The sequence below is a fragment of the Hyperoodon ampullatus genome, assembly GCF_949752795.1.
Source record: "Hyperoodon ampullatus genome assembly, chromosome: 19".
NCBI lineage: Eukaryota > Metazoa > Chordata > Mammalia > Artiodactyla > Ziphiidae > Hyperoodon > Hyperoodon ampullatus.
The window spans coordinates 50,879,841-50,900,860 of NC_136932.1; the positions used below are offsets into that span (position 1 = coordinate 50,879,841).

At 52.5% G+C, this 21,020-nt stretch overlaps 2 protein-coding genes across 2 annotated transcripts in view; both read left to right on the top strand.

The window, feature by feature from the left end:
- Positions 1-4,432, top strand: part of AP2B1 (adaptor related protein complex 2 subunit beta 1) — a 111,962-nt gene extending 107,530 nt beyond the window's left edge. Inside the window, exon 22 of the mRNA XM_079724991.1 lies at positions 4,005-4,432. Within this exon, the coding sequence (XP_079581117.1) occupies positions 4,005-4,079 (75 nt within the window). The 3' untranslated portion in view covers positions 4,080-4,432. The remainder of the gene's footprint in view (positions 1-4,004) is intronic.
- Positions 4,433-14,663: 10,231 nt separating this feature from the next.
- On the top strand, positions 14,664-20,109 carry RASL10B (RAS like family 10 member B; the record flags this gene model as incomplete). Its single annotated transcript, XM_079725282.1, has 3 exons — positions 14,664-14,879; positions 19,235-19,359; positions 19,839-20,109. 3 exons carry the CDS (start codon positions 14,664-14,666, stop codon positions 20,107-20,109), a joined length of 612 nt encoding a protein of 203 aa, XP_079581408.1.
- Positions 20,110-21,020: the final 911 nt, after the last annotated feature.

A 21,020-nucleotide genomic window follows, 5' to 3' on the forward strand; every position in this document is an offset into this window, starting at 1 on the left:
AGACTTTTGTCCAAGCATTTGTGAGCTGAGAGACTTCAGGCTTCCCTCATAAAGTGTACGCTCCTCCCACCCACCTCCTCCACCACCAGTGCCTTGTCTTTTTTTGTAAGAAACTACCCTGTCATTTTCCTTGAGCTCCCTAAGAAAGGAAAACTCCTCTGTGTTCTTCCTGGAGGGACAGGTTTTCACTGTAAAATCAAGGTCTTGTAAAATAACTCCATTTGCTTCCCTAGAAATTTCTTCAAAGTATGTATATTTGTGTGCATTTTATTTTTTATCATCCATTATTTTATTGTATATAGTATTCCATCTCAGCTAGGTTAAAGAAGCATGATTACCCCCAGATTGCAGGTAAGGAAACCAAGGTTAAGAATGATGAATGACTTGTTCGAGATCACATAAGTTGTTGGTAGCTGAGTTGTGTGTAGAACTCAGGTATCTCAACACTTCCTACCATATTCTTTCTATTCCTTATAAGGATAGTGAGAATTTTGAGAAGGACCTCTTAGTAACAGCATAGTTTGTTTAAAATTTTTTAAAACTTTTTATTTTGAACTAATTTAAGACTCACAGTTTTAAAAATGGTAGAGTTCCCATGTATCTTTCACCCAGTTTTCCTCATTGAGGACATGTTACAACCATAGTACATTTTCAAGCAGGAAATTGATATTGGTACAATACTATTAACTAAACTACAGACCTTATTCAGATTTCACCAGTTTCTACATCATTACTCTTACTTTATTTTATTTGGTTAAGGAGTGTACAGTACTATGAGATCTTATCACATATAGATTTGTATAATCACCACCACGGTCAGGATACAGAACTGTTCCATCACCGCAAAAAAAACTCCTTCTTGCTATCTCTTTATAATTAGACATTCACCCCAGCCCTAACCCATGGCAACCACTGGTATGTTTGTTCTCCATTACTGTAATTTTCTCATTTCAAGAGTGTTATATAGGGCTTTCCTGGTGGCGCAGTGGTTGAGAGTCCGCCTGCCGATGCAGGGGACACGGGTTCGTGCCCCGGTCCGGGAGGATCCCACATGCCGCGGAGCGGCTGGGCCCGTGAGCCATGGCCGCTGAGCCTGCGCGTCCGGAGCCTGTGCTCCGCAACGGGAGAGGCCACAACAGTGAGAGGCCCGCGTACCGCAAAAAAAAAAAGGAGTGCTATATAAATTCAATTCCTACAGCCTGTATCCTTTTGAGATTTTTTTTCACTTAACATAATACCCTTGACATCTATCTAAGTCGTTGCATGTGTTAATAATTTGGTTTTTTAATGACCAAGTAGTGGTGCACTGCATGGTGAATCCCCTCCCCCAACCCCTGACTGTATTTCATTAAAAAAAGCACGTTTATCCCATGAGGAGGCCTCGTACCTCTAAGTAGCTCCGTCTCACCTGGGAAGGTAACGTGTCCAGGTGAAGAAGTCTGTGTTCCAGGCCATAAACCAGAAGTGGATGTGTAAGTCCTTGGCTTACCTAGGCGGGGGGTGGTGAGTCTAGGTGGATGGCATTCCTGACTGGTTGGTGTTAAAGATGTGTCACCTAAGCAGGCTAGCGGTTCAAAAGTTAGAACCCTGGTAAGGCTTCTTTTCCCTGAGGAGCCATGGAAAATGAGACCCAGAGTCCGAAGTCAGATTTTTTAACCTCTTTGTTCTTGATGTATGTTTCCCTTTTGCTTTCTTTAGGAATTAGCAACAACAACAACAAAAAAATCTTTTTTTTTTTTTAATTTGGCTTGTTTTAGCTGTACTAGTTGGAAAGCAAGGAATGGGTTTAAGTCTAAACTTAACCATTTGTTAAAGGCTGGGATGTCTGGTGGGGGGAGGTGATAGAACAGTCCAGAAAGGGAGGTTCTTCCTTCTCTTCCTTGGCCTCCCTCCTCCTTCCCCCTCCAAAGAGCAGCTGAAACTCTCAGGGTCCAGGCGTGGTCAGTCCATGACCCCTGCCAGTGCCAACCTTGGCAGATAGGGCTTTTATTGAGGAAGGCAACATTTCCTTATCACTCATGAACGAAAAAGTGGATCTCCAACTGGTTGGAAGTTCCAATATTGCTATAAAGATGTGAAAAAATACAGGGCAGTATTCTGAAGGGGAGGAACTACCCTCTCTTTAGTCTGGGAGTTAACTCCCTTAGGCAGTTCTTACTCTTTTTAGCTTCCTCTCCTCCTCCTTTTCTGAACCCACATACTCTCCCATGAGAATTTTCTACAACACTGACAGTGAAGAAGAGGCTGTGGAGGAGGAGGTACAGATTGCCTCTATAGGGAGCTTGAAAGTCAGGGAAATGCCTATAGCTGCAACTTTGACCAAAGAAGGGAGCTGTTTTCTACTCCTTTTTTTTTTTTTTTTTTTTTTTTACTTACTTACTTACTTTATGGCTGTGTTGGGTCTTCGTTGCTGCACGTGGGCTTTCTCTAGTTATGGCGAGCAGGGGCTACTCTTTGTTGCGATCCGTGGGCTTCTCATTGCGATGGCTTCTCTTGTGGAGCATGGGCTCTAGGCACGTGGGCTTCAGTAGTTGTGGTGTGAAGGCTCAGTAGTTGTGGCTCACGGACTCTAGAGCACAGGCTCAGTAGTTGTGGCTCACGGGCTTAGTTGCTCCGCGGCATGTGGGATCTTCCCAGACCAGGGATTGAACCCGTGTCCCCTGCATTGGCAGGCAGATTCTTAACCACTGCACCACCAGGGAAGTTCTCTATTCATATTTATATTCTTAAATTAGTTGTTCATTTGTTTTGTTCTACATTTATCAGAATTGTCTTCCTGATTCATGTCAAGCAGCAATTTTGGAAATGCCTTAGAGACTGAATATTAAAGCTGCAAATAGAGCCTCTTCTGATGTTCTTTTGTTTGGCTTGGTTTTGTTTCGTTTTGCATTTTTAAAATATCACTAAGTTTTGAGGATGTGAGTTTTCTCAAGAAGTTCAGGGTTGACCAGTCATCTTCTTGACATTTTTGCCAAAAATATTCTCACCTTTTGTAGTTTATTAAATCATCCAGAGTCTCTAATAAGAGAATAAAGAGGTAATCTAAAATCTCATGGCGATACATCGTTAAAGACAACTTTTGTTAATCTACCTTAATAGACAAGAGCAATGATGTCAGTAATACAAAAAGCAAGTATTAAATTTTCTGGTTCTAAATGCAGTTTGCATGGTTTTGCTGTTATGTTATTGTTAATAGTGTTTTGCCTAATCTAGTACAATTCAGGAGTCGAAATATGGGTTTAAATTTTGCACTTGTTGACCCACAAAGTGAAAAACCTCAGTGTTCAACATTGAAATCTTTTTAATATTTTAATTTTAATTTGGTAATTGTTAGACTAGAAGAAGAGGTGGTGGTAGAGAAGTAGAGTAGTATCAGACGTACCTGATAGGCCTGAATAAGAGGCAGAAAATGAAAGATTATGCTGTTGGCATAAATGGCTGTACAGTTACACTCAGTAGATGTCTTTTTGTGTTGGTTCTTGTTTTGCCTCCTTAACACAGTGTATGCTCTCCTCAGTGTAATACAGGAGAGGCTAGTACCCTTGGAGCTAGTATCTAGCTTACGCTTTTATTTTACTTGAATATACATCCTCCTGAATTGGGACCGAGATAACCATCCTTGTCAGACAGAAACTGGAGCGGGCCGCTGAAATGACGACCATGTTACGGGTTTTAACCCTTCCGTTTTCATGTGGTAGTAGTCCGTATGACTCTTAGCAAAGCAGTAGAGCATCTTTTCCCCCACGTTTTTTCATATGGATTATTTCCTAACCTCATAGACCCACATAGAATGTGGGTGGAAACACAGCACAGCTTGACATTGATTAAACTGAAATTCTAAAACCCATGTAACCTATTCACAGGATCTCTTTGTTTAGCTACTCAGTGGTAGAAGCTCTTCTCCCTTTTATCAGGAAGAGGTGTCCTTGCACTGAGGACTTGGATACCTTTCGAGTTCATGCCAGCCTCTGTGCTAATCTTCCTTCTCCTTTTCCTCCGAACAGCTGTCGCTGAAGTGTAGAGCTCCTGAAGTCTCCCAGTACATCTATCAGGTCTACGACAGCATTTTGAAAAACTAATAGACTGGTCCGGTGCCCTCTGGCCACCCTGTGATCGGTGCAAGCCAAGAACTCTTAACTGGAAGAAAATTGTATTGCCGTGTAGAATCTGAACCCAAACACACTGAGGCCACCCACCAAGGTAGTGACTAGTCTAACCTGTGCTAACATTAGGGCACAACCTGTTGGATAGTTTTAGCTTCCTGTGACCGTTTGTAACCACTGCTTCAATCACTTCCCACCTCGTGCCACCTGCTGCTATCTGTCCTTACTTGTGGGCTTCTCCATCCTGTGCCAGTGGCTGGCATTTTTGAGTGTAGTTTGATATTTTGTAATCAAGAGCTCGTTTCAAAAGCAGAAAAAGACAAAAAAAAATTAAAGCAAGGAAAAGTGTCACTGAAACGTAAACTGCACTTTATTGTTTAATATTTTTGTACATATGAGAAATTGAGGGAATAGCGTGTAACTGATAAAAAGTGTTAAAACAACCGCACAGTCCTGGAGGAAGAGACGCAGTTTCTTGCCCACCCCATTAGGGGTTTTTTGTCTGTGGCAGCCTTGTCCCTGATGACTTTTTTTCTCTCCAAACTCCTTTTCCTTGTGATTCCCCCTGCCCTGTATTATCATCTCCTCTGATGCTCCGCAGTTAGGAATGGTGGTCTTTCTTGAATGGTGCTGCAGGGTGCAGGAAATAGGGCCTGTCAGCATTGAGGCTGAGAAAAATGAGAACTTACTACATTCCTTTCCACTGATCTAATCTATTAATAACACTGATTAAGGAATTTGAGTAGAGATGGGAAACAGGAACCAAAATGCCCTTCCCCCATCTCCTGCTCTGGATTTATTTTAACTCTCAGGTCCAATTCAGATCGAAAATCTTAGTTTTAGAGTTGAAACAGACTTTAAGTAATAACTTACCCAACCCAAAAACTTTCTTGTTTTTCTAAAAAGGAAAAAGATAAAAGACAAACAGGGTGTTATTGCCTAAGGCCTGTTAACTGATCAGTAGCAGAGGTGGGGGAGTGGGTCTCCTAAGTCCTCATCAGTGTTGTCTTCACTGCAGGACCGGCTCCATAATTTTCTTCCTTCAATGCCTTTCTTTTACCTTTTCTGTGCCTGCTTCTTTATGGCTCTTCTCATACTTCATACAGATTTTGGCACTCCATTCATTGGCATCTGGTAGCAGCAGAGTATCTTTCCAGGGACTTGAAGGTAAATCCTGATGCCAGAATGAAGGAGTAGCTAATAGTCTCCTGGAGCCGCAGTTCTTGAGGCCAGCAGGATGGGTGCAGGGATGAAGTGAGCTTCGGGATGCCACAGATTCACTTGATCCTTCAGTTCTCTGATCTGCTCTTTACTTGTGTTGCTTAGGCTCCAAGGCAATTGAGATCACCTCAGAGGGCCAAGCGGTTCTTTTCATCTCTCAAAAGATTGGGAGATGTGAGGACCCTCTGCCCCCTGGACACATTGGGTGTGGTCTGTCAAAGAATGCTTCATGCCTGGAACACCAGTCTGTTTAGCAGTGTTCACACTGTTTCATCTGTGGGCACCTGTGCCGACCATCACCCAGGATTCAGGGTCCGTGACCAAGACTGCTTCTCAGATGCCCCTGCTCAAATCAGAGGCGCTTGGGTCCAAAGGCCTCATGTAGGACCCAGACCTAAGAGTGAGTCCAAGAGGAGGAGGAATCATAGAAAACAAGAGCAGAAACTACCCCCCAACCCTGTCGCAAGTGAAATGACTCTGATTCATATCAGTTGCAAAGTTTGGGGGTGCAGGTCCCCCAAAGCAGCTTCTTAAACCTTGAGAATCTCCAAGAGAAGAATTTCTGGGGTGAGGGTCAGGAGCCATGTCCTGCGCTCACCACCCCTCCGGCACGTGGAGAACAGGAAGTAGCACAGGATTGCGTGTGGGAGGTGGGTCAGTTGGTGACAGGTGGGGTAGAAAAGCAGGTGGGTCAAGTCCCCTTTTTGGGAGATCACTCGTGGAGTCAGTTGGATACAAGCAGTGAAGAAGGTCCACACTACAGATGCAGTGTTCTCATCTCAAAGCCGACTGCAGGTCCAGAAGGAAGAGCGTGTGTCAGGGTAAGCAGACAAGATGATTTTGCACCAAGATATGTTCCTCCACCCCTGAAACCAGGCTTCTCTCAGCCTCCCCGGCAGTGAGGGGAAACAGCTGCTGTTCTCAGCTGACCCGACTGAGCCAATCTGCGCGCGAACTCTTCACTCCTTGGAGAGGCTGCCTCCCGGTTTGCCCCTGAGCAGTTAGGGAGGGATTCTGCTCCACGGAAAGGACCTCTCTCTCCTGAGGAGACAGAGCCTGTTGCCTCCACCACAGCCTCCCTTTGGGCCCATCTCAAGCCTGGCCGGACCGGGGAACGGAGTGGAGATTGCCCTGCATCCCCCTCTCCTCGGCCTCACTATGTCTTTGTGACGTCAGCTGGTGTCTTACACAGGGCAAGGGAAGCACACACACACCCAGAACTCTTGCTGGTCAGAGATTCCCTGAGTGTCTGTCCGAGCCCGAGCCCGAGCCCGTTTCGTGTGTCTGTGTCGTGAACCTTGGGACTCTGGAGAGAAGCGGGGGTGGCGGTGGTGGTGGTAAACGTTGCCCTGAGAAGGCTTATCATCCTTTTGTTGTTGGGATCTGTTCTTGGGGAGGGTGGGGGTCGAGGGGAAGCTTGACCTTGTCTTCGTCAATAAACTCTCATTTGCATAAAATGAAGTTTGTGCCTATGTACTTTGTTCCCAGAAGTGACAGTCGAGGACAAGACACAGCTGGCCAAGGGAGGGATGGGCATTAATAACCGTTCTATTAGAACTTGCCTTTTGGCTGTCCTAACCCTCCCAGGGATTTAGCCAGATGAAATGTTAAGATTGGCCTGAGGAAGAATCACATGTCTCAGAGGCTCCTCTTAACCCAGCCCCCCCCCCCCCCCCCCCCCCCCCCCCGTCACCATCACCACACAGGCATTTCGCCGCAGGCAGGGAGTGCTCGCAGGAGCCAATCCGTCTTCCCTGGCAGGTCCCCTGCTAGGACCCAAAGCAGATGGTCCAGGGGCAGGCAGCCAGCTAGGCACAGGGCAGAAGGAGCACAGCAGAGCTTCTCCTCGGTGTCCTCTTACCCAGGACGTTTCACTAATGAATTTATAAAAGCCTCTCAGACCTGCGCTCAGGGCCTGCATGTTCCCAAGTGGATAGAATTAATGCTGCTTTCAAGCAAACTTCCCAAGGAGTTCAGATCTAATCACCTGCATTTCTGTTGCCGGGGACACGTGAGCCAGGTGTGGTCAAGCTAGAGGCCCTGCCCCTGGTTGTGATGAGCGGACAGTGTCTGAAGTCTCCCACAGCCTGGAGTGGGGGAAGGAGGCTGAGGGATCCAATGCCCAGATGCCCTGAGCCTCTCTCACCAGTCGAGTGAGTGTGGGTAAGGTGCTTTGCACTGTGCTCAGCAGAATAACTGCTTTTATTACATGGATGTCCAAACGCCGTGAACAAACTGCCTCTGGCAGCTAGGAACTCTTGGTTGTCTCCACGTGCTGGCTGCAGTTAGCCCGAGCTCTAATTGGAATAACACTTGGGGTGGAGTGGGGTCAGGGTGGTCTTTGTGGAGGTTCAGCGTCAGAGATACGAAGAGGGGTGGGCCTTACTGAGGTCTGATTGGGTTCACCAGCTAAGAATGTCAATTTTGGCCAAGAAAATCCTTAGGACAGAAGCTTTCAACTCCTGGGTGCACGTTGATATCACCCAAGAGCTTTCACAAAAGGCTGATGATTCTTGGCCAGTCGGGTGGGGCCTGGGGCAATCTGCATTTCAAAAAACTCCTCAGATGTTTCTAGAAGTGCTGGATTGAGAGTCACTGCCAGAGGAAGACTCGAACTTGCTGGCCTCCTGCACCTCCTGCCGTAGTGGTGCTCTTGTGGCAGTTGAAAAACGGTAAAGCACTTCCGTGCACGAGGTGCCTACCCATTCGTGAATTGAGAGCGTTCTCCCCATTTTTCAGGTGAGAGGAGGCAAGGCCACGTCTTCTGATTCCCTCTGCCCTTAGCTACTACAGCTTCCCTTCATCTGTGCCACCAGGCCAAAAGCCCGCCTTGCTAAATCCCTAAGGCCCCAGTGTGTTCAGTCTCCAAAAGCAGGGTATACCGGCCCCCAGACCTCCGCCTGAGATGGCACCATCCTTCTCTTCACCCGCCCCCCGCCACCAGTGGCAACGAAGAAATACTGAGATCTCAGGGACATTGTTTCTGAGGCCAGAGAACAGCTGAGGACTCCCGGGTTGGAGCCTTCCTACTCCCACCTCATGCACTGATGCTTTTTCTGGTTTTGCTTGGACCCAGATTTCTTTTCCTGCCACCCCCAGCTCCAGGAGGCAAGAGCCTGTTTATTTTAATACCTGGTGTGGCACTTGGGAAAGATCACACCTCCCCCGTTGTTACCCATTTCTGTCTCCTGAACACTAATCCTAGAATCCCCACCAGCCCCCAGACATGTTATTAGCAACAGGGATGTTTCTTGAAAAGTTTCCGAGTTGGCTCCAAACTTGCCATCTCAGTTTCTCATTTAGCTTTTGCCCTGCCGTTCTTGATGCTGCCAACAAGAGGAAGACTAATTTAGGGATTGGTTAGACCCAGATGGACTTAATTTCCGGAATTATCCTTTTGAGACAGGACTGCCCCAACACTCTGGGACTGAGAGAACTCTACTACCCGCCTTCTCCCACTGGGTAGGTACTAGAGGAGGATGTTCAAGTCTAGCCCAGCCTCTGGCTTTCCCTCCCTTGTTTCATTCACTCTCCACTTACGGTCAAAGGCCCCAGGATCTGGCTAGCCAGCTTCTGAAAGCCAGTGGGATCCTCGGCTACGATGGAGCAAGGGCGGCGGAGTGGCAGGTTCGGGTCCTCGTCCTCTCTGTCCCGCTCCGTGTCTGGGCTTCAGATGCTGCGGGTGGGCCCATGCATTCCATCCCCTTAAACCTCAGGCGTCCTCAGCTGAACCAGAGCCACAGGCTAAGGACAGAGCCTCTCAGGTTTTTTCACCAAGGTAATCCTAATCACAGAAGAGAGTGAACAGGCTCCTAGGGGCGTACATCCTTAGACCAAAGTGACTCTCAGCAAAACAAGATGATTTAACTGAGCCTTAAATTCAGGCACATTTTGCATTTTATGTTAATACTGTGGGTTTGTTTTTTTATATAAGATATAATGCTTTAAGTGACTTATCACTGCAAGCCAGTGTGAGGCCCTGTAATGAACCTGTGGCTTTGTGTTCTCCTAGTATAGCTAAGTTGAGAATTCTGAGAAGCCTGGCGCAAGGTGTGTGTGAGCATTGCATGATTTCTCGTTTCTAGTCTCCCTTGGGCTGAAATAGAACCAGAATGGCGGGCCATAGCCTGGGGGAGTAGACATAAATTCTGGGGTCCTTGGGCGGGGTAAGGATGAAAGATTTTCAAATACAGTGGGGGGATTGGTAGTGCCCTGGATGATTTAATCAAGTTAGGAGTCTCTTGGTTGACTTGGTTGACGTTGCAATTCCACAGGGCCAGTAAATCTGATGTCTCCAGAACGAAAGTGGCGCTCCAGGAGGGGGCCCCCTGTCTCCTTCTCAGCCCTGCATTTGCTTCTAGCTGCCCGGGCCCTTCTCCTCAAAGCCTTACCCAGCACCCGGGAGCCGTCTCAGCATAAATGGAAATGCTTTCCCAAGGTCACGTTCAACCTTCCCTCTGAATGGCTGTGCCTCTAAAACAGAAAAGAAAAACAAAAGGCCACACAGTGAGACTCTACGCCAGGCACTGCGTTACAGACTCGACACACCACAGGCTCACTTATGCTGTGGGGACAACTGATCACCTCTTCATTTTACAAATAAGGCATAGAGTTCGGAGCGTTCAAGTAATTTGCCTTCAGTCACGTAGTAAGTGGTAGGGCCAGGACCTAAATCCAGATCTGCTTGATTCTGAAGCCCAGGCTTGTAACCACTGTACTCTGTCTGGACAGGAGAGGGACGGGGAGCGACCGGGAGGGTGCTCAGCCCACTAGTACTAGGAAGGATAGGACGTCACAGTGCGGGATGCTGGGTCCAGGGGTAAAAGCACTTGGGAGATCTCTCCCAGCTTCCCCCCTCCTCCTCCCTGCACCTCTGACCAGGTTGCTACCCTGCTTCAGAACCCTTACAGGCTCTCCCAGCCAAACAGGGCTAGATCCCAACTCCTTCCTCGGCACTCAAGGCCTTCGTGACTTCACCTCCACCAACCTCTCAGCCTCCTCTCCCTGTGCTTCCAGCCCCCCGCCCCCGTGCCTGTCTGTGTCCTGGACCCCCTTCTCAAACCCCTGTAATTGCTCCCAACTTCTCTCATCTGAACCCTCCTCTTCCACACCCTCCCCCACCCTGGCACCCGAAATCCGCTTCTTTCAAGGCTTCTTCCTTGAAAGTTGCCTCCTCTGAAGCCTCCACTGACTCCTCTCACTAGGTGGTCTGCTCCCTCCGCCCTTCCCCACAACCTTGACTCTGCACGCATCACAGATTCGCTCCACGTGGGCCCCTGGCCAAGGTCGTCAGTGGCTGCCCCGCTAGAGACTCCCAGTTTTTGTCTTCCGCATTTTACACTCCAGTGAGACCGGTCACTCAGCCTCAACGATCTCATCTGTAAAACGGGGGAAACAGAATCTACCTCATAGTATCGTGAGCGTTCACTGTGAAGATGCAGGCAAAGCTGGGAGCACGTTGCCTGGCACACACTCATTAAATGTTAGCTACCCGTGAGGAATGACACTGACCACGTACTGTTTTAGAGTAAATACACGGGCGATTCTGCCCTCTCCCCTGGCACATGCTGGCATCACCCCGTCTGGAGAGGAGAGGGGCGCAGTCGTTTCCGGGGATGGAGGGCGTTCGTTGGCCTGGGATGAGCTTGGCTTTGCCAGCCTGCTCTGCTCTGCTTTCCCTGCTGCAGTGAAGGGTGAAAGTGGCCACCCTTCGCAGTCCTCCGGTGGGGTGGCCGAGAGCAGTCTGGATGCCTCTCTGGCACACGGTGCAAGGCACACAGTGGGCGCCCGTCCAGTGACTGAACTGGGAAGGGTCAGAAGAGACCTAGAGAGGGAACCTGGGGTGTGTGGCGGGGGTGGGATATGGAGTGAAGCCAAAGGCTTTAGGGCCTCTCCGGTCCCTTTCTCCCAGCCCTCCAGGTTAGAGCTAAAAATACCGCAGGGAGAGTCGGGAGGGGTGAAGGTCGAGGCTGGGGATTAAAGAATTTGTCCCCAAGTGAATATGGCAGGCTCAGGGACCCAGCGGAACGCCAGCGGGGCACGCCCCCCCGCCCCCCGCCCCCCGCCCCGCTCCCGCCTCCTCCTCCTCCCAGCGCGAGCGGGCGGCGCGCTCCGGAGGGAGAACCGGGCTGGAGGTGTCCTACCCACTCGGCGGCCAGCACCTGCCCCCCCCACCCCGCGCCCGCCCTGAGCCCGCCCAGACTGCGCAGCCGGGGGCGCTCCCACCTCTCTCCCCCCGGGCCGGGGAGCCGGGGGGCAGCACCGGAGCCCGGGGGGAGCGCGGCCCCACCGGCCGGCCGGCCCGGGCTGGGGGTAGCTAGGACGGCCCCGGGTAAGCGGCGGGAGGCTGGGCGAGCGGGCGGGCCGGGGCCGGGGTGGGTCGGTGGGGGAATGGGGGGGGCGACGGGGGCGAGGAGGGAGGTGGGGGCCGGCGGACTGGCGGGGAAGCGGCGCGGGGCGGCCACGTGAGAGCTGGTGCTGGCGGGGGTGGGGGGTGTTGCCTGCGAGGTGCTGGAGGCGGAGAGCAGGCTGGGCTCTGGCATCCCCCTCACCCAGAACTCCCACCAATCCGGTCATAGGGAGCTCAGCATCCTCCGACGCCCGCACCCACCCACTCCCACATGAATGTGATGGGGACAGACAGCGGGCAGACGTGTGACTCGGCCCACGGGACCTGCAAAGCCCCCGCCCTCAGTCTGGGGCTGGGACTCAGGCGTCCAGGTCCAGGGGAGAGGAACCAGAAGCAGGCTTTGGCCCCAGTGTATGTCCCCGGGCGCTGTCTGCAGACTCACTGCAGAGCACAGGCCTTGGGGAGGGAGGCTCAGGGGCCTGGGCCCTGCCTCCCCGGACAGCCCTCTTCCACCCCCACCCAGCTGGGGATGTTGCATTAACAAACACTTAGACCCAGGACCCCCGCCTGGGAAGCGGGAGGGGACACCAGTCACCTCTGAGTCAGGGCCTGGTGGCTTCCAGGAGGCTGTCCCCAGCCTAGGGGCCTCTCTGGCACACCCTCCCTGGCTCTAGCGCTGTGCCCCGCTTTTATTTCCCAGCTATTCCCCCAGAAAGGGTTGACTTCAGGGCAGGGAATGGGTTATGCAGGAGAATCTGCAGGTAGGCTACATCCTAGATCCCTCTAAGTTGCCACACCCAGGGGGAGGCCGGGACACTTCGGGCATTCTTTGCCTTCTCTTCCTCCCCTAAGGTGCCCCCTCCCCACCTGCTTGTGCTGGTTATGTAATTAACCCAGCTGAGGCTCTCTGCCATGCTGACAGTGTCCAGGGATGCCTGAGAAGCCCAGGGCCCTGGAGGGATTTATGGGGAGGAGGGGCTGGTACTTCCCCCAGTTGGGAGCTCACAGAAATAGAGAAGCACCTGTTGGGAAGGGACACTGCATGGGACAGGAAGATGAGAGTCCTAGTCTTAGTTGACAGCTCCACTGGCTATGTGGTCTTCACGTCCCTAAATCTGTGGGGGTTTTTTGGTTTTGTTTTTACCTTCAATAAAATGGGGAGAATTGCACACACACACACACACACACACACACACACTACATATACGTGAGCAACAGTGCAGTAGTGCAGAGTGACCCATCTGGGATGGCTAGGAGGTCCCATTGTGATCGTGGAAAGCCTTCGATGAGTGAAGGACCCCTGTGCATAACAATGGCCACTGTTTATTGAACACCTACTCCAGCCTCACAACAACACCCTATAACGTTCCTTGCCCAAGATCACACTTTAGGTCAGTGGCAGAGCGGAGAATCCAGTGCTGGTGGATCTCACTCCAGATCCTGCCGTTGGTTTACTATGCTGTATGTGCACGTGCCCTGTGGATTGGGTCCTCTGAACCAGGACGGACTGGACTGAGGGACATTTCTGCTGTGAGCTGTGCATATGTGGAAAGGGCATGCATCCACAGAGAAAACATGCATATGTGCTGGAAAGCATGGCCCCATCCAAACCCAGCAAACCCATCTGCCTGGGACCCATTTAGCAGGCACTGGTGTCACCCTCCTGGGAATAGTCCCCAAACAGGAGGTCTCAGGCATGTACCAGCCTCCCTGGTCACCATCCTCAACAGAAGGAGAAGGCACCTGGCTAAGAGGTTTACTTGGATTATCTCAGCAGTAGAGGCTAATGATCCTTCTTTATAAGTGTGCAGAATGTGGCTCAGATCAGGCAGTTGATTTGCCTCTGACCCACAGCCAGGAAACGTCAGAGCTGGAATTTATACCCATGCTCTAAAGTCACTGAAACTGAGCAAGAAGGAGCTAACGAATCCATGTCAAGGTTCAATCCTGTAGCAGCCCTTTCCCGGGCACCTGCTGCATGCCAGGTCCTCTGAGCTCAGGGGGTTGCCAGATAATCAGACCCAGCCCTTGGCCTGTGGCCTACGCCAGCTAGAATCATTAAACTTGGAAGCTGAAGTACTGCGACATGGTAGAAAGGAGTAGCCGCCTTTCCCAGCTGTGTGCCTGGGCTCGTGTCTCCCTCCCTCTGGGTCTTCTCTCCAAAGTGGGAATACCTATCACCTGGGGATACTCTATCGACTAAGGATAACCACGTGGGCATGCTGACCTAGAGCAACTGCTCCACAAGTGTCACGCTCCAGAGCCAAAGCCATCTGCCAGTCCAGGGATTCTCAGCAGGGGGTGCTTGGGAAGGTGGGGGGAGCGCATTTTGGGTCATCATGGTCACTAGAGGCTGCTGCTGGCAAGTACCTCCAGGCAGCTGGGGATGTGAAATGCCCGGCTCCATAAAGAATTCTCTCTCCACAAAATGCCAGGACTGCCTCCACGGAGACACACTGGCCTGGTCTCACCCCGAGGACCAGGAGACCAAGGCTGCGAGGCGTTGCTGTCTTGCCCCGGGCTCAGTGGGAAGGCTGGGACTTGAAGCCAATTCTAGTGCTTTTTCCACTCTGCGGCCTGCCCAGGTCTGGGAGTCAGACCGGCCAAAAGTCAGGTCATAATACAAGTCAAGAAACATTGATTCCCACTGATGGGATGGACGGCAGGGAGAACGGAGAAGGAAGGATGGGGAGGTTCTGGATAGATGGGACAGGGGCTCTGGGGAAGGGAAGGCATCCCAAGTGGCAGTAGTAACAGCTCCAGTGACGTTCCCCGAAGTAGAAAAGTACGGGATATGTCCAAGGAGAAGCCAGCCCCACCAAGCCCACCTCTTGTTCCCACAGTCCAGGTGGAGGCCGCGGAGGGCCCAGGGCAAGCAGGGGCGGCGATGATTGGTCCTGACGGTGGCTGAGCCCCCAGCCCCTGGAATATGCAGCCCGGGGGAGCCCCAGGCAGCGGCGAGGACGAGGTGGCGGAGCGGGGCGGGAGGCATGGTCTCCACCTACCGGGTGGCCGTGCTGGGGGCGCGAGGCGTGGGCAAGAGTGCCATCGTGCGCCAGTTCCTGTACAACGAGTTCAGCGAGGCCTGCGTGCCCACCACCGCCCGCCGCCTCTACCTGCCTGCTGTCGTCATGAACGGCCACGTGCACAACCTCCAGATCCTCGACTTCCCGCCCATCAGCACCTTCCCTGTCAACACGCTGCAGGTAGGGGGTGGGGGTGGGGGGTGGGACAGGGTGGAGGAGAGCCTGGACCCCAACCCGCTCCTGGCTCCGGCCCTATTGCTGGCTTTGAGAACTCCGCGCTGCACCACGGGCCGCCCTACTTAGAGCCGTGTCAGGAATCCATTCATTTGTGCACTGGTTTATTCAACAAATATTTGATGAATGTCTCGTGTACCAGGCCCTGTGGTGGGCACCGGGGTAGAATGGTGCTCAGAACAGAGCAGTTTGCTCCCAAGGAACTCATAGTCTGGTGAGAAGACAAACACTCAACTATTACTTAGTTCCATGAGTGTCGTGATTGCAGGGGATGCGGGGAACTGAGGCAGCCCTGAAGGGGCATCTATCCCACGAAGGTGTGTGAGGGTGGGGCTCACAGGAGGTGATGTCTCAGCTAGGTAGGATCTGGGCAGGTAAGGGGCAGTGGAGAGAAAGGCATAGAGCGCCGGATGCCTGTTAATATTCTGGGCACTGCCTCCCATGGCCTCAGACCCACGTCATCTGTAGAAGGGACCACAGAAGAAAAGGCTGGGACCTGGGAAAGGTGTGTTCTCAGAGATTGGAGACCGCAATCAGATCTCTTGCCCAAGGGCCTTTTCTCTTAAGTGATGCTTTGTCCCCTGACCTCAGGACTGGCCCTCGGGGCAGCCTTTCCTGCAGGGGTTGGATTCAGATGTCCCCAGTGCCCTGGCTTACAGGGTCCAGCCTGCAGGACCGGGTCCTTCTTCCTGCTCTCTACCTCTGGCTTGAGCGGGGGTCGGGTGCAGGGGGAAGCTGAGCCCTAGACATGTTGGCTCACCAAAGAAGCCCCTGACCAGAGCGCAGAGTTTCTCCAGGAAGGCTAGGCACGGTGGAGGCCCGGAGGGCAGGGGCCACCGCTTGGCCAACTAGTTGTAACTGTGCAAATACAGCAATCTCTCGGGTGGGCCTGGGGGCTGGGGAAGGGCTCAGGCTCAGCACTGTGTCAGCAACTCTGGGCAGGAGGACCTTCGCCCAACCTCGGGGACACCTGTCTCTCCCATCCTAGGTGTGGGAGCATCAGCACCAAAGACAAAAGCCTGATCCACACATCACGCCTTGGAAACAGTGAGGTCAGGGCAGTGGGTCCAAGGTCAGGTGTTCTATTTCTCCTCCAAAGGAGGCTAACAGTAGCCTGAGTGGATGCTCAGATCCCGCTCTGGTCCTGTGCATTCAGCTGGGTTTATTTTTCACATTTTGTTGTGTGTTTAAATTGTAATTTCGATTTTGGAATCGGGAAGATACAATTTAAAAGCCCAAACTTTGTTAAAACAAACAAACAAAAAGTACACCCAAAGAAATCTCAGTCCCACCCCTGCTCTCTTTACCCCAGTTCTTGCCCCATTCTATAGCCATTCTCATTGGTTTTTTTTATTCACACTTCCAGGTTTTCTTTACACAAATAAGAAAATGTATCCTTATTCCACTCCCCTTCTTGCATTAAAAAAAAAAAAAAAAAAACTATTCTGCACCTTTTGTTTGTTTGTTTGGGTTTTTTCTTTGTTTGTTTTTTTGGCTTGACATTTTAACCTGGAGGTCTTTCCATGTCAGTATCTAGAGGTGTTCTTCATTCTTTTTTCATGGCTACACTGTATTCCATTGGAAAGATGTACTATGAAGTCCCCTCTTGTTGGACAAGTGGGTTGTTTCCAAACTTTTGCTTCAAAACAGTGCCACAGTGAATAGCCTTGTAATAGTCATTTTGTACACAGGAAGGCATATCTGTGGGATCGATTTCTGGAAATGGCATTGCTAGGTCAAAGGATAAATGCAACTGGAGTTTGGAAGGTGCCAGATTCCACCCTGCCGCCCGCCCCCCCCCCCCCCCCCCGCATTAAGGTGCATAGTTTGTGCTCCTGTGAGGGATGTTACATGAGCGCTTGTTTCCCTAAAGCCATCAGAGTGTATTGTCAAACTTTTGGATTTTTGACAGTCTGATCTATGAGATAGGATAATCTCAGTGTACTTTTTATTTACGTCTCTGCTTATGAGTGAAGTTGAGCATCTTTTCATATGTTTGAGGGCCTTTGCCTTTCTTTTTCTGAAAACTATTAATGCCTTTGCCCATCTTTCTGTTGGATCATTGGCCTTTTTCTTCAGGATTGACCCTGAGTTTTGGACTGTCCAAGGATGTCCAAGACTTCACCCCTGAAGCACAAGAAAGGGACTTTGAGCAAAGAAATGCTGAGACAGGATCCTGCATGCCCCAAAGATCAAATAGTAGAATCCCACTGGTTACTGTCTGAAAATAAGAATACGTTCTTCCCCAATGCCAGATGAGATCCAGCCCAGGAGTGCGGCGTTTCTAGGGTCTGAGTCTCAGCTGTTGCTTCTGCAGGCTCTCTCCTCCTATCAGAGAAGGAAGCTGAGGTTAGAGGGCATGTGCAACTCACCCAAGGAATGAGCAGCAAATGCATGGTTGGCACCCAGGTGGCTGAGGCTCCCTCAGCTCCTGTGTCCTTGGAACTGGCCTCAGTTTCCATTGCTCCTTCTCTGTCTTGATACAGCCCCAAGATGGTCTTTTACCGTCTGGAATGCTGCGTGGAGCTAGCTGGAAGGCAAGCTGAGCTTTCGTACTCCCTCCCTTCAACCAGGGGTGATGGGACAACCCAGCCAATCGGGAGGCTTCTTCCTCTCCCTTTTAGGAGCCCCCAGAGAGGAGCGGGTGGGAGGCAGCCTGGAGGCCCCCTTGAGGAGGTAGCATGTTGGGAGAGAGGTGGGGCTGTCCCCCTCGAAGGCTGGCAGCTGTTCCCTCCCCAGCAGAGAGCTGGAAGAATGTGGGAGCCTCTCTGCCTATTTCCCCATCCCTCCCACTTCCTGCTGATCTCCGCTCCTTGCATGGGATGGAGGAGGAACGGCATACACTCTGGGGTCCCACGCTCCCAGAGGTCCTGTGTCCAGTGGAATACAGTCTTTCCTGGCCTGAGAAACCAGTTCATGGTTTCCTGTGATTTTAGATTTGTCCTCAGCATCTTCCCCCTGCACCAAAGTTAAAACTCAGCACAAAGGAAAGATGCCACATCATCTCCCTGGAGAAATCCACTGCAGCAGCTTCTAAGCCTTTGAATCGGGAAGTGCTTTTCTGGAGTCAGACCTAACTCTCCACCACTGTCGCCCAAGTCTTTCCCCTTTTAATCCTTCTCTGCAGTGTAGAACCAGCTGTAGTCCTCCATGGCTGATCCCTACCCCAGTTCAGCTCATAAGCTGGCACAGGAGATATGCCTGCCTCTCCCTCTAGTCTTTTGCCGGGGCTCTAGTTCCTAGAGAAAACCCCAGTCCCCCTCGTCCTGGGAGGCCTCTGCCTCCCCAGACTCCAGGGAGGCCCTTCTCCCCACACTCTGGCTGCTTTCTGCTGCTGCCCTTGCAATTCTCATCTGCCGGCACGTTAATTAGCTAACTCATCTCTTATGGAATCTTCTCTTTCGTGCACTCAGGCTTCCTGGGGCCTGTTCAGCTCGAGCTGCGGGCCCTTCCCAGAGAATTTGCCACAGGCATTCAGGAAGTTGCATCTCCCTGGAGCTGCCCTGGGGCCCCTCTCTACATCAGCCCCCATTAGGCATCCAGTCTCAACCTTCTTCTCCTCAGGCCTCCTTCTTCTCAACCTTGAGGGCAGGGTGAAGCAAACAGAAGGGGCACATCAGGTAGCAATCTAAGGGCTGCGTTACCGCCAGGAATTGGGTTGATTCCAGCACGGACCAGGTGGGATTCAGGACCGCGGAGAGTTCACCAGCCTAGGTAGTGCAATTAAAGAGCCGAGGAGGAGGAGGTATGTAAAAATGAGGAAGGCTGGACTCTGGTCCTCTCAGGAGCTCACAGCAGAAGTGGGAACCTGGGAATGGAAACAGCTCTGACCAAGGTATAATTGAACTGTTCTTAGAACACAGAAGATGAAGGGAATAGTCCCCTCTTTGCAGGAAGGCTTCTTAGAGGAGGAAGAGGCATCTGAGCTGAGGCCTGGGAAGATAGAGAGGATTCCAACAGGTCCAACAACTAGCTCAGGGCTGGGCTCCTAGAGGCGCTTAATAAATGTAATCGAACAAAGGACTGGATGGATGGATTGGGGGACAAAATGGGACAAGGCAGATCTCAGCTCCAGGAGTGCACAGGACAGGCAGCGGCCCTGCCGCATCCTGGCTTGGAGGTGGGGAAGCCACACCTGAGCTCTGCCGTTGTGCCCTGGGCCTGGCCTCCTGGGGATCGGTGAGTGTGCAAGGCTTAGGGTGCAGTGGCAGGTGAGAGTGCTGTGTATGGCGGGAGGTGGCTGGGGGCACGGGGAGCCCTTATGGCTGCTCTGACCTTGGTGCTGGCTGGGGGTGTTGCAGGAGTGGGCAGACGCCTGCTGCAGGGGACTCCGGAGCGTCCACGCCTACATCCTGGTCTACGACATCTGCTGCTTTGACAGCTTTGAGTACGTCAAGACCATCCGCCAGCAGATCCTAGAGACGAGGTGAGGGGCCAGGATACACTCCACTGCCACCTCAGTGGATGCCCCTATGCTGGCCACTTCTTGTGAAAAGGGTGCAGTGGGAGGGAAACAGATCACGTGCCTCTGGTTCCCACACATACTCAAACACACACTCACGACATTTTGCCGTCCCCGTTTCTGTTAACTCATTTTGGGACCCTTGCCATGGGGTGGCTAGTCTAGTGCAGTAGTTAAGAGCAGAGGCTAGGGGAAGGAGACTTCCAGGGCGCCTCAGCCGCATGACTTTAAGCCAGGCTCAGGTTCTTCATCTGTACAATGGGGAGAACATTAACACCCACCTTTTGGATCAGTTGCGCCAGTTACAGCGCTGCGCCTGAAACAGATGGATGGTAGTAGTAGTATTGACCAGGCACAGCCCGCCCTTCTTGAAGTCCGGGGCGGGGCGGGGGAGGTTGTGAGACTAAACTGTGGGGTTCTGAGATTCCCACCTCGCCCAGCAGGGTGATCGGCACCTCAGAGACGCCCATCATCATCGTGGGCAACAAGAGGGACCTGCAGCGCGGACGCGTGATCCCGCGCTGGAACGTGTCACACCTGGTGCGCAAGACCTGGAAGTGCGGCTACGTGGAGTGCTCGGCCAAGTACAACTGGCACATCCTGCTGCTCTTCAGCGAGCTGCTCAAGAGCGTCGGCTGCGCCCGCTGCAAGCACGTGCACGCCGCCCTGCGCTTCCAGGGCGCGCTGCGCCGCAACCGCTGCGCCATCATGTGACGCCGCGCACCACGGGCCGCAGCCCCGGCAAGCCCGGGCGGGGAGGGGCAGGAAGAGAACTCCTGGACCGCCCCCCGCAGCCACGCCCTCCCCGGGAGAGGCGGGGGCCGAGAGGGGGCTTCCCCTTAGCTGCTCCGTCCTCCCGCCTCTCCCGCGTCTGTCTTCCTGGGACGGCCGCCGTCAGTGCTGAAGTTCGTGCAGAGCCCGGCCGGGCCCCTAGGAGCGCCGCCGCCCCTGGGGGTTGGGGGTGAGCGCGTGACACGGAGGGCGGGGGTGGAGAGGTGCTGCCTTGGCCGGGCCCGCACCCGTCTCCTCCAGAGAGTGTGTCTGTCATTGCTCCGCGTCGTCTTTTCCCGTGTCTGTCTGTCTGCCCAAGCGTCCGTTGGTCCTCAGCTGTCTTACCCAGCCTCGCCACCTCCAGCTTCGTTCACAGGGCTCTCATTTCATCCAGCCCCTTGTCGCAGGTCCCGGCAGCACCTCTCCGTGAGGCCAGCCTTCTGACCGTCAGCACCACCGGCACGGGGCGGGGCGATGCGGGTGGCCCAGGGACCACAACCGGGGTCCGAGCGTTGAGGTCCTGGATCAGTCAGGGGGAGAAGGCAGAGCTCCCCCCGCTTCCAGGGAGACCTCCCCGCCCAACAGCCCCAATAGACGCAACAAGCTACCTTCCAGCCTTAACTAGATGGTCCGTCCCTGCCGGGTGCCGCTCACCCACTTCCTGACCCTAAAGTCACATCCCCCCCCCCTGGGTTCAACGTTTTTTTCTTGACCGAGTGCGGAGAGGGAATGCCCCCAAGTGACAGATTTATTTCCATGACGCCAGCTTCCAGCCCTCTGTCGACACCCTTCTGGGTTGAGTGGTCTGCCAGACTGGAGGATGTTTGGGGGGACGGGGGGTGTCTGGTGGTGGG